The sequence below is a fragment of the Carcharhinus amblyrhynchos genome, chromosome 1, assembly GCF_965287045.1.
Source record: "Carcharhinus amblyrhynchos chromosome 1, sCarAmb.v2.hapA, whole genome shotgun sequence".
NCBI lineage: Eukaryota > Metazoa > Chordata > Chondrichthyes > Carcharhiniformes > Carcharhinidae > Carcharhinus > Carcharhinus amblyrhynchos.
The window spans coordinates 15,532,063-15,545,997 of NC_137324.1; the positions used below are offsets into that span (position 1 = coordinate 15,532,063).

A 13,935-nucleotide genomic window follows, 5' to 3' on the forward strand; every position below is an offset into this window, starting at 1 on the left:
GGAGGGATTACTATTTAAAGGGCGAAAAGCTGCAGCATGCTACAGTGCAGAGGGACCTGGGGGTCCTTGTGCATGAGTTGCAAAAACCCAGTCTATAGGTGCAGCAGGTGGTCAAGAAGGCGAATGGTATGCTAGCCTTTATAGCAAGGGGGATAGGATATAAAAGCAGGGAGGTCTTGCTGCAACTGTACAGGGCACTGGTGAGGCCGCAGCTGGAGTACTGTGTGCAGTTTTGGTCGCTGCACTTGCACAAGGATATTTTGGCCTTGGAGGGAGTGCAGAGGAGGTTCACTAGGCTGATACCGGAGATGAGGGGGTTAGACTATGAAGAGAGACTAAATAGACTGGGTCTGTACTCGTTGGAGTTTAGAAGGATGAGGGGGCATCTTATAGAGATGTATAAGATAATGAAGGGGATGGATAGGGTAGAGGTAGAGAGATTCTTCCCGCTCAGAAAGGACAGCAGGACTAGAGGGCACAGCCTCAAGATAAGGGGGGGGTAGTTTAGAACAGAGTTGAAGAGGAACTTCTTCACTCAAAGGGTGGTGAATCTTTGAAATTCTCTGCCCGTTGAAGTGGTGGAGGCTGCCTTGCTAAATATATTTAAGGCGCGGGTAGATAGGTTTTTGACAGACAAGGGAATTAAGGGTTATGGGGAAAAAGCGGGAAAGTGGAGCTGAGCCACTTCAGATCAGCCACGAATGGCTATCAGCTATTGAATCAGCTATTGAATGGCGGGGCAGGCTCGAAGGGCTAGATGGCCTACTCCTGCTCCTATTTCTTATGTTCTTATGCAGCAGGTCAGGATCAGTGTGAAGCAGACCGGAAGCAGTATGCGGCAGGTCAGGATCACTTTGAAATAGACTGGTGTAAGTCATATTAAGGTCAGTTGCAATCTAATTCACCTAACTCAGTAAATTTTGTCAACACAGCTAGAAAGGACCATTTTAATTTTAGCACATGACCTAGAGGGCATTTTAGTATGGGTTTTTGTATTTCTGTGGGTCAGCATAACAATATGCACTCCTTTTATTTAATGTATTTAAAAAGTGTAGATGTATGCAATCCTAGAACTATGTTAACATATTTAAACATGTGCCAGAAGAAACAGAATAATTGAAAGAAATGTACCTTGGCAGCAAGCCAAGATATTAACCATACTCAGCAGAGCTGACACTGAATATTCACACTTCTAAGTTTACAACCATTATTTTAGCTTTTAAAAATTCTGCACTCAAGATAGAATAGTTTCTCAAAAACCTATATGCTCTTCATAAATTAATTTCATGTTATACTCACTGTAATAAGCTAACAAGGTCAAAACACCATTTTTATACTGACACACATAAGAAGCCATTGTGTGTTCCTTACTTTACAGTCACTCACATATATTAATTCAGGGTTGTTACATAATTAGGAGCCAGCTAGAAATAGATGACCGAATAGTGTAACTCAATTAAGTTGTAACAAAAGAAGTTGTAATTGAAGAAAGAGTAATTAATCAAGTGATTCTGTTAGGGCTGGATTTAAAAATTTATAAGTTTAAAGTTTCTGCTTTGGATGAAAATTAAATCAGATATTTTGTGCTAAGCTTAACATAACGCATACCAAATGGACCACAGACGATTGTGCAAAGTAATGTAACAAAAGACGCCGACTGGGATTCTCTGGCCATTCATGCCGACAGGACTCTACGGGATTGCCAGCAGCACACTCCCACTTGCACTGGCGGCTTGGGGTGATGTCAATGGAATTTGACAGTGGCAGGCCAGAGAATCCCACCACTGGCAAACAACGCACCCGCCTCCCGTCAGCGGGAAACACGCAGCTAGAGAATCTTTCAAGGTTCTTTCAAGGGATATTGTACGCAGGAGGTCCAATGGAAACCAGCTACTATTTATCCAATAATTATCCAATTTTAACCAGTAATTAACCATTTTAACCAATAAGTAACCAGTTTTGAAATTACAAATAGTTGGAATGAGATGGCGAAAACTTGGGGAGTAAAGCTTTGCTGTCTTGTCACGTACGAGATGCTCCCTGGGCAGAACTGGAAAGAATTGCTGTCAATAAAGGAACTGGAGAACAAGATTACTCTTCAGCAATGTGCACACTTGTTTGTAGTTGTGAACTCTATTTTGTGTTCTTTTTTGAAATAACTTTTTTCATTTACTATTTGAGAGACAATTTACTGGTGATGTCAGGTTCAAACCAAAGCATTGATTGGATTTTATTGGGTTCATTTGAAATCAGGTAATTGCTTAATCAAGGATCAAGATCCATTAAACTACTACACACACACACACACACACACACACACACACACGAGTGGAATGTGAATCAAATCATGCTCAGTGTGAAGCAGACCGGGAGGAGAGTGCGGCAGCTCAGGATCAGTGTGAAGCAGACCGGAAGGAGAGTGCAGCAGCTCAGGATCAGTGTGAAGCAGACCGGGAGGAGAGTGCAGCAGCTCAGGATCAGTGTGAAGCAGACCGGGAGGAGAGTGCAGCAGCTCAGGATCAGTGTGAAGCAGACCGGGAGGAGAGTGCAGCAGCTCAGGATCAGTGTGAAGCAGACCGGGAGGAGAGTGCAGCAGCTCAGGATCAGTGTGAAGCAGACCAGGAGGAGAGTGCAGCAGGTCAGGATCAGTGTGAAGCAGATCGGGAGGAGAGTGCAGCAGGTCAGGGTCAGTGTGAAGCAGACCAGGTTCGGGATGGGTGTGACTTGCACACAGTGCACTGGGAGACCCAGATGCATGCACCATAGCAACCCCTACAGCTCAGTAACTGGCTTCCCCAAATGAAAAGGCTCTGTCAGCTTCCCCTACTTTGCCTCTTTATTTTCTAAGTGCTATACGATTGCATCTTGGAGCTTGTCCAAAAAATGGGCGTGACTCTCTTCTGTTTTCATTCTCATTTGGTACTGTTTTTGGTATACAGCTCCCTCAGTGAGATCAAAGAGGTCCAGGTTCAGATTGTTCCTGGAAATCCATCTTGTTTCTCAGGGAGTCCATCCTCTTTCTACCAGAGGTCAGTAATGTTGGGCAGCTTTTCAAAATAGCACCTCGATGTGATACCTGCCCCACCACGGAATACATCACAAAATCTGTGTGCATAATTAATGAGGTCAAGGCTAGGGGATAGGGCACTGACAATGGCAAATGATTGTGTGAAAACCCAATTGTTTTGTCCTTTAGGGAAGGAAATCTATTGTCCTTACCTGGTCAGGCCCACTGATTCCAGGCCCCACCAGAAATGTGGTTCACTTATCACTGCCCTCGGAAATTGCCAAGCAAGCCACTTAGTTGTTTCAAATCACTGCTACGCAGAGAAAGAAATGTAACTGGACAGACCACCGAGCATTGGCCTAGGCACTGGAAACAGCAAATCCAGCCCTGTCAATCATGCAAAATGCTACTTAATAATTTCTGGTGGCTTCATCCAAAACTGGGAGAGAGTTGTCCCACGGTCTGGTGGGCAGTGCGGTGGCACAGTGTTTAGCACTGCTGCCTCACAGGGACCTGGGTTCAATCCCGGGCTTGGGTCACTATCTGTGTGGAATTTGCACATTCTTCCCCATGTCTGCTTGGGTTTCCGCTGATGCTCCGGTTTCCTCCCACAGTCCAAAGGTGTGTGGGTTAGGTGGATTGGCAATGCTGAATTGCCCCTCGGTGTCAGGGGGACTAGCCAGGGTAAATGCATGGGGTTATGGGGATTCGGGCCTGGGTGGGATTGTGGTCGGTGCAGACTTGATGGGTCAAATGGCCTCATTCTGCACTGTAAGGATTCTTTGATTCTATGGTCAAGCAACAGCCTGACATTGTCACACTCATGGAATCATCTTTCACAAAGAAGGTCCTATTACTGGATATGTCCAGAGTCACCCGAGGTGAAGCACCAGTGATATACAGCTGGGAGGGAGTTACTCTGACAGCCCTCAACTCCGGACCTGAGGAAGTCTCATATCTACAGGTCAAACATGGGCATGGAACCCTCTGCTAATTATCATCAAACCTCGCTCCTCCATTCCCTAGCTGATGAATCAGTACTTTCCATGTTGACCAACACTTGGGGGGAAGGACTGAGGGTGGCAGGGCACAGGAAGCTCTCTGGGAGTGGGACTTCAATGTCTTGCACCAACAGTGTCTTGATGATACCACTACTGACTGATCTAGCTGAGCCCTAAGGGATATAGCAGCCAGATCTGGTGTATAATAGGTAGCGAGGGAATCAACAAGAGGGAAAAATGGTGTCCTCACCAATCTTCCTGCCCAGATTCACCTGATCCTGACGGTATTGGTAGGAGTGACCAGTGCACAGTCTTGTGGAAATGAAGTCCAGTCTTCACATTGATGATACTCTCTATTCTGTTGTGTGGCACTACCACTGTGCTAAAGGGGCTAGTTTTCAAACACATCTAGCAGCTCAAAGCTGGGAATCCAGGAGGTGCTGTGGGCCATCAGCAGCAGCAGAATTGTACTCCAGCACAATCTGTAACCTCACAGCTTAACGTATACCCTTACCCTACCATTAACGTCAAGCCAGGAGATCAACCCTGGTCCAATCAGGGCATGCCAGGATCAAGCATACCTAAAAATGAGGTGCCAGCCTGGTGAAGCGACAACACAGGACTACTTGTGTGCCAAACATAACTTGGGCATTAGGTTCAAGGTGCTTTTGGCGTTACTGGATTTGGTGCTGGTCTGGCCTATACGCCAATCCTGTGCTGCAGTGGTCATCCAAACCATCTCCTATTTTACCTGGAAATTAAAAATGTACCATATTCACAAGGACACCATGCATAATCCTCTGGATAAAGTGAGGGATGGGGTAGAGGATTTGACTTTTTTGATTTGATTTATTATTGTCACGTATTAATATACAGTGAAAAGTATTGTTTCCTGTGTGCTATACAGATACAACATACTGTTCATAGAGAAGGAAACAAGAGAGTGCAGAATGTAGTGTTGCAGTTATAGCTAGGGTGTAGAGAGAAAGATCAACTTAAAAGGAACATAGAAGATTGGAGCACGAGGAAGCCATTTGGCCCTTCAAGCCTATTCTGTCATTCATAGCTGATTGTCCAACTCAATAGCCTAATACTATTTTCTCCCCATATCCTTTGATCCCATTCACCCTAAGTACTATATCCTGCCACTTCTTGAATACACTCAATATAATGCGAGGTAGGACCACTCAAAAGTCTGACAGCAGCAGGGAAGAAGCTGTTCTTGAGTTGGTTGGTACACGTCCTCAGACTTTTGTATCCTTTTCCTGTTGGAAGAAGGCAAAAGAGAGAATGTCTGGGGTATGTGGGGTCCTTAATTATGCTGGCTGCTTTTCCAAGGCAGTGGGAATTGCAGCCAGTGTCAATGGATGGGAGGCTGGTTTGCGTGATGGACTGGGCTTCACTCACAAGCCTATGTAGTTTCTTGTGGTCTTGGACAGAACAGGAGCCATACCAAGCTGTGATACAACCAGAAAGGATGCTTTCTATGATGGATCTGTAAAAGGAATGTATCCAACGTCACCCTCATCCTGAGGATCATCTTTTTGTGTGGCAGCAACAAGCTGTGCATAGATCCTTGTAACAATTTTTACTGGGTGTTGAGATTCTAACTGTCCCTGGTGTGTTGAAAGATAGGATAGTCTCAGAACGCCACATTCAATTGTAATATCTCGGACCACCTGTCCCTTGGGGAGAATTTTCTGTCGAAAAATACCTTGACCTCAAGTCCATCTCAGGTACATGTAATGCACCTTTGGGAAAAGGAGATGGTGGATAGTGTTGGAAGGTTCCTCAAGCAGACTGTCATTTGGTAGAAAGTTTCATTCAGAGAACTCCCAAACATGCACCAATACTTAACTGATGACGAGAAGGTCTTTTCGCATCAGATCCGTCAAGCATACCCTGAGTCTGTACCCTGTATACCGGCTCCCTGGAGGATGTGGCTGGGAACAGACTGTTGCCCACCTCCTTGTGGAGTGCGCTTTGCAAAACAGGTTTGGGAAGAGATGCAATAGTTTTTGTCAAAGTTGATTCTGAGCAACTTCCATAATGCAGGACTCCCCTCCACAGGCTATTCCCACCAACGCCTCGACTTTCTCAGGAGGCTAAGGAAATTCAGCATGTCCGCTACGACGCTCACCAATTTTTACAGATGCACCATAGAAAGCATTCTTTCTGGTTGTATCACAATTTGGTATGGCTCCTGCTCTGCCCAAGACCGCAAGAAACTACAAACAGTCATGAACGAAGCCCAGTCCGTCACGCAAACCAGCCTCCCATCCATTGACACTGTTTACACTTCCTGCTGCCTCGGCAAAGCAGCCACCATAATTAAGGACCCCCATACACCCCGGACATTCTCTCTTCCACCTTCTCCCATTGGGAAAAAGATACAAAAATCTGAGGTTACCAACTGACTCAAGAACAACTTCTTCCCTGTCAGACTGTCAGACTTTTGAATGGGCTTACCTTATATTAAGTTGACCTTTCTTTACACTCTAGCTATGACTGTAACACTACATTCTACACCCTTTCCTTTCCTTCTCCCCTATGTACATTAGTCAGTGGCGGTGGAGGCGAACTCGCTGGGGTCTTTTACAAGACTTCTGGATGAGTATATGGGGTTTTATGGGATTGGGGGTTATAGGTAGGTCTATAGATTGGTAGGTGTTGATGTGTTCGGCGCAACTCGTGGGCCGAAGGGCCTGTTTGTGCTGTAGTGTTCTATGTTCTATTACGAACTCACCTAATGAAGAAGCAGCACTTTGAAAGCTTATGCTACCAAATAAACCTGTTGGACTTTAACCTGGTGTTGTGAGACTCCTTACTGCACTCTGTGAATAGTGTGTTTTGTCAGTATAGCATGCAAGAAGCAATACTTTTCACTGTATATCAATACATGTGACAATAATAAAGCAAATGAAATCAAATCAAATCCTAGGGACATGCACTGAGACAAACACCAACGACTAAGCCTATCAATTTTGTCAGAATCTTGTTGGTCTCCCAGAACAAGGAGCTGTCCACAACTGAGTGTTGCAAACTGGTGCGTTCCAAGGTCCAGGACTACCTAATGAGGCGTGCGTTAAAGCTCAGGGCAACTGCTGCAGAAACAGGAAAAGGTCACAGTCTAAGCCCCTCACTCCAGTCCCCATGGGCTGGAAACCTCGTAAAACCCTGCAGTCTGCATGCACCAGAGAATGTTTGACGTAAAATTACTTCTTACAATTTAAAGTGTAGTGAGCAATATGTACCATATTGAAGAAAAGTGAACTGCATAGTATTTATGTCATGTCAAATTTGAACTGTTAAGTCATGCACTTTCATGGATTTAGAAATACTGTCCATGTTTCAAAGAAAAACAATCTTCCGCAGATAGATTATGAAGATGAGATCAAGTAAAATTTTCCCTCTTGTTGGCTCTCTCACCACCTGCCACACAGCCATTCCAGCAGAAACATCCTTCAGGACTCAGCCAGCTTGGTCAATAGAAATACTACCACTATTGACGTCCCTCACCCAGAGTACCTTGCTACCCTCAGTACTTCTTTCAACTCGTATTCAGTGGTTCATCAGTTGAGTTGGGGGTTGCGGGGGGTAGTGGGGGTTTGGGCAAGGGATAGGTGCGGTGGCTGGGTGCTGATCAGGCAGGAGGTTTGACATGAGATCAGGAGTCAATGTTCAGGATTCCCAGGGCTGCCCTTCAGGGAAGTCAACTTTGTGGGTTCCTAAACTGGTCTGACGTATATATGCCTCCAAGCCCGGGTATACGACTGTGCTGTCACCACTGGTAGGTATGTCCTGCTGGTGGGACTGGACATACTCAGGGTGCTGATGGTGGTTTTCTTGGTACATTGTCTGTAAGGTATGATTCCATGAGTATGTCTAGTCTGTGAGACAGCTCTCCCAATTTTGGCACAAACGCTCGAATGTTAATGCGGAAGACTTTGCAGGATCAAGACTTTACAGGGGAGGTGATGGCCTAGTGGTATTATCCAGAAACTCAGTTAATGTTCTGGGGACCCAGATTCGAATCCTGCCATGGCAGATGGTGGAATTTGTATTCAATAAAAAATATCTGGAATTAAGAATTCACCACCTGCCATGGCAGGATTTGAACCCAGGTCCTGGAGCATTAGCTGAGTTTCTGGGTTAATAGTCTAGCAATAATACCACTAAACCATCACATCCTCATGCTGAAGCTTTCTGCCTCTTTTGAATTACCCACAGGCTTGAGGAGCCTATGGTTGCCCATTGCTTTTTCCTTGGTTAATCAGTGCCAACTTGCCAACCAATTACCACTTCTTTTCTCTTGTAATATAGTGGCTTTGATCATTTGAAATTTGGTATTCTTGCATTTGTCCTGATGAGTGCAAGACAGGAAACTTTGGTACACGTCTCTTCTCTGAAATGTATTAGTTAATTGAATTTAGCTGCCACCGTGGGGTTTGAACCCACTGTTCTGGAACATTAACAACAAAAAGAGAAAATGCTGGAAAGTCTCAGCAGGTCTGACAGCATCTGTGGGGATGGAATAGAGCTGTATAGAAGCAAGAATTGATCTTACCATTTGATAACAGAAGACACAGGGTGGTTATAAAGGGTTGTTTTTCAAACTGGAGGCCCGTGACTTGTGGTGTGCCTCAGCAGTTGGGGCTGGTCCATGGTCAGAGCTTTGAGAAAGGGTAATCTAGACTTGAAACATTGGCTCTATTCTCTCCTCAGAGGCGTGTTACCAAAGTTTCCTGTCTTGTACTCATCAGAACAAATGCAAGAATTGGTATCCAATTGGCTACCTCACCCTGGAGTCTGTGAAATTTAACCTTATGCAAGAATCTACCATTGGTAACTTGTCAACAGCCTTATAATAACTATAATATACAATATATGTATAGTCAAAAACAATACCTAATCTGCCCATTTGACCATTCTGTCCATATCTTCTTGTAGTCCAAGACACTCCACCTCAATGTTAACCATCAGTCCAATCTTTGTGTCATCTGCAAATTTACTAATCCTTCCCTCCATGAATGTCATTTATATAAATGATGAATAATAGAGGGCCCAACAGAGATCCCTGTGTTACGCCACTAAATACAGGCTTCCAGTTACTAAAGCAGCCTTCTGCCATCAGACTCTGTCTCCTACAACTGAGCCAATTTTGAATCCACTTTATCAAATTATCCTGTATCCCATGTGAGTTTACTTTCTTTACAAGTCTCTCATGTGGAACCTTGTCAAAGGCTTTGTTGAAATCTATGTAAACTACATCAACTGCACTACCCTCATTGACACACCTGGTCACCTCCTCAAAAAATTCAATCAAATTTGTTAGAAATTTGATTTATTAGCATACAGTGAAAAGTATTGTTTCTTGCACACTCTACAGCCAAAGCAAACCATTCATAGAGAAGGAAATGACAGCATGCAGAATGTGGTGTTATAGTCAAAGCTGAAGTGTAGAGAAAGATCAACTTAATGCAAAGTAGGTCCAATCAAAAGTCTGATGGCAGCAGAGAAGAAACTATTCTTGAGTCAGTTGGTACGTGACCTCAGACTTTTATATCTTTTTCCCAATGGAAGATGGTAGAAGAGAGAATGTCTGGGGTGCGTGGGGTCCTTAGTTAAGCTGGCTGCTTTGCTGAGGCAATGGGAAGTGTAGACAGAGTTAACCTCCCTCTGACGAAGCCATGCTGACTATCCCTGATCAAGCTTTGCCTCTCCAAGTGGAGATAGTTGCTAATAATTTCCCTACCACTGACTTGAGACCCACTGGTCTATAGTTCCTGGTTTAGTTCTACAACCCTTCTTAAATAAAGAACCACATTAGCTGTTCTCCAGTCATCTGGCACCTCCCCTGTGGCCAGAGAGGAATTGAAAATTTGAGTCAGAGCCCCTGCAATCTCCTCCTTTGCCTTCCATAACAGCCTAAGACACCATTCATCCAGATCTGGAGATTTATCCACTTTTAAGACTGCCAGCACCTTCAATACCTTATTCTTCCCTATGTCAATTTACTCAAGAACCTCACAGTCCCTCTCTCTGAATTCCAAACCATCATCCTCATTGTCTTTGGTGAAGATGGATGTGAAGTTATCATTCAACGCTGTACCAATGTCCTCTTGTTCCACCCACAGAATCCCCACTTCATCCCGAATCTTTCCCTTGTTATCCTCTTCCCAGTGATATACTTATAGAATCTTATGGGGAAATAATCTGTAAGATGAATTTTAACTGTGTAAATGTAATTTTGTGTGTTTAGGTTTTTTAGTAATGTTTAATTTTGATAATTAAAATCTCTAAAAGTGTTACTGTAATTTGTGGCTCCTGATTTCAGTACTCATATTTAAAGAGCTGTGATAACTTTCAAGTTTCCCTTGTTGGGATTTGGCTCACATGGTACTTGCCAACTGCCTGATCACAATGATAATGAAGCAATAGAAATGTATGATTGCGAGTGATTCCGCCAATGTGCTTCCTCCCTCAGGGCACATTTAATGATATTTAAGATGAATCTCCACGGGTGATAGCAAAATGACTGAAACTGCAGTGACCCCAGACAAAAGCAACTTGCAGTAGTGGAGGACCCCACTGTAGCGGGGTCTCCTGACTGATGGGAGGAATGGCCTGTCCATTTCTGTTCTGGCTTGGGCTGACAAGCGGCAAATAACATTTGTGCCACACAAATGCCAGGAAATGACCATCACCAATAAAAGACACTCTAACAACCACCCCTCAACATTCAGTGGTGTTACCATCACTGAAACTCCCACTGTCAATATCCTTGGGGTTACCATTGGCCAGAAACTCGACTGGACTTGCCACATAAACATAGTGGCTACAAGAGCAGGTCAGAGGCTAAGAATACTGTGGCAAGTAACTCACTTCTTGACTTTCCAGAGCCTATCCATGATCTGCAATGCACAAATCAGGAGTGTGATGGAATAATCCCCACTTTCCTGGATGGGTGCAGCTCCAAACAACATCAAGAAGCTTGACTCCATCCAAGACAAAACAGCCCACTTGATTGGCACCACATCTACAAACATTCAATCCCTCCCACCACTGATGCTCAGTAGCAGCAGTGTGTACTATCGACAATATGCACTGCAGCAATTCACCAAAGATTCTTAGACAGCAACTTCCAAACCCATGACCACTTCCTTCTAGGAGGACAAGGGCAGCAGATACATGGGAACACCACCACCTGCAAGTTCCCCTCCAAGCCACTCACCATCCTGACTTGGAAATATATCGCCATTCCTTCGCAGTCATTGGGTCAAAATCCTGGGATTCCTTCCCTAACGGTATTATTGGTCAACCCACAGCACGTGGACTGCAGCGATTCAAAAAGGCAGCTCACCACCACCTTCTCGAGGGCAATTAGGGATGGGCAATAAATGCTGGTCAGCCAGCGATGCCCATCTCCCACGAATTTAAAAAAAACTAACCTTGCGTCATGCTCTCATGCAGGCTCCAGTAGATCCCGAGGCAATTTTTCTCTTTCTTCATGCCTCGCTTGCACTTGCAGTTGTGCAAAGGGCTGGACAGAAGTGACATGACCGCACTCATGCACTGGTTCTTGGCTCCAGGCCCGAGGGGAGCGGCACTGCTGCCCGCCATGCATTGACGGAACGTCCTGTACTTGGGGCTACATTTGGGGTCATTGATGCAGATCTCGCTGGCTTGCAAACAGTCATTGTGGGCCCCTTCCACATTCGACAGTCCATCTACCAAGGGAGGAAAAGAACAAAAAACATCCACGTTTAGTTAACTGAAGAGAAAGGCTTCCAAAGAATCTGGCATGAAAGAATGGATTCCAACATTAAAATGCTGAATGGATCTATTTCAAAGGGTTAGAATAAGTTTGATGGGCTGAATGGTTTCCTTCTGCCCTGTAAGATTTTGTGATTCTACATAGCAGTTTTATGTCCAGCCTACATTGACCAATTAGCATTCATATATTACTCTTAGCATGGGAAAAATGTCTCAAAGAGGGCAGCAAGGTGGCACAGTTAGCACTGCTGCCTCACAGCACCAGGGCCCTCGGTTCAATTCCCGACTTGGGTCACCGTCTGAGTGGAGTCTGAATGTTCTCCCCGTGTCTGTGTGGGTTTCCTCTGGGTGCTGCAGTTTCCTCCCATAGTCCGAAAGACGTGCTGATGAGGTGCATTGGCCGTGCTAAATTCTCCCTCGGTGTACCCGAACAGGCACCGGATGAGGGGATTTTCATAGTAATTTCATTGCAGTGTTAATATAAGCCAAATTGCGACACTAATATTAAAGTTTAAGAAGTAGAGGAGAGCGTCATTTTATATGGCATGTTGTGATGTGGAATCTGCCTAAATGTGTGGTGAAAACATATTCAATATTATCTTTCAAAATGGAATTAGAGAACCGACGCTGTACATCCTTCACCTGGCATCTACATTGACACAGAAACTGGAGATAGGAGCAGGGGGAAGTCATTCAGCCCTTCGAGCCTGCTCTGTAATTCATCACGATCATGGCTGATCATCCAACTCAATAGCCTAATCCTGCTTCCTCCTCATCACCTTTAATCCCGTTCACCCCAAATTCTATATCCAGCCACCTCTTGAATACATTCAATGTTTTTTCACCAACTATTTCCTGTGGTAATGAATTCGACAGGCTCACCACTCTTTGGGTGAAGAAACGTCTCCTCATCTCTGTCCTAAATGGTCTACCCTGAATCCTCAGACTGTGGCCCCTGGTTCTGAACTCTCCCCACCATCGGGAATATCCTCCCTGCATCTATCCTGTCCAATGCTGTTAGATTTTTTATAAGTCTTTATGAGATCCCCCCTCATTCGTTTGAACTCCAGCGAAAACAATCCTAATGTAGTCAATCTCTCCTCATACATCGACCCTACCATCCCCGGAATCAGCCTGGTAAACCTTCGCTGTACTCCCTCGAGAGCAAGAACATTCTTCCTCAGAAAAGGAGGCCAAACTGCACACAATACTCTAGGTGTGGCACCACCAAGGCCTGTATAATTACAACAACACATCCACGCTCCTGTACGTGAAACTTCTTGCAACGAAGACCAACGTGCCATTTGCCTTCTTGACCACCTGTTGCACCTTCAGTGACTGGTGCAAAAAACACCTAGGTCTCGATGCACACTCCCCTCTCCCAATTTACAGCCATTCAGGTAGTAATCTGCCTTCTTGTTTTTGCTTCCACACTGATGCCAAAATCCAAAGTGAATAGCCTCACATTTATCCAAATTATACTGTAGCTGCCATTGATTTGCCCACTCACCCAACCTGTTCTGAAGGATCTCTGCATCCTTGACACAGTTCACCCTCCCACCTAACTTGGTATTAACTTTGAGATGTTACATTTTGTTCCCTCATCCAAATCATTAACATATATTGTGAATAGCTGGGGTCCCAGCACCAATCCCTGTGGCACCCCACTAGTCACTGCCTGGCAATCTGAAAAGGACCTATTAATTCCGATTCTTTGTTTCCTCTCTTCCAACCAGTTTTCTGTCCATCTCAATAATTTCCCCCAATCCCATGCGCTTTACTCTTACACGATAATCTCTTATGCATACATAGATTTTTTAATAGTCACGATGGCAATCCGATGTGCGAATGTCGATAGGCCATTTTTTTTTGCCTTCTGACTCTGGGATATTGTCCTTCTCACTGCCCTCACAGAAAATGCCTATTAGTTGTGATGATACTGTGCCTTTAAGAAATGTATTTTGTGTCATGTTTCTTGTGAGAAGTCTATTTTATACTCCAGCTCTGATTATGGTGCCAATTGATGACAACAGGCAGCCTACATGCTGAGCATGCAGAAAAATAATTGCTCATAATTATTGGAGTGTTTGTTTTAATCCGAGTTAATGCAGTTTTGTTTTTTTTAGTGTTGTCACCTGGGGTTTCAGAGCA

At 44.5% G+C, this 13,935-nt stretch overlaps 1 protein-coding gene across 2 annotated transcripts in view; it reads right to left on the reverse strand.

Moving 5' to 3' along the window:
- Positions 1-13,935, reverse strand: part of gfra4a (GDNF family receptor alpha 4a) — a 207,705-nt gene that overhangs the window by 93,159 nt on the left and 100,611 nt on the right. For both annotated transcript variants that reach the window (XM_080194898.1, XM_080194828.1), the window contains exon 2: positions 11,460-11,738. In XM_080194898.1, coding sequence (XP_080051024.1) covers positions 11,460-11,738 — 279 coding nt within the window. The remainder of the gene's footprint in view (positions 1-11,459; positions 11,739-13,935) is intronic.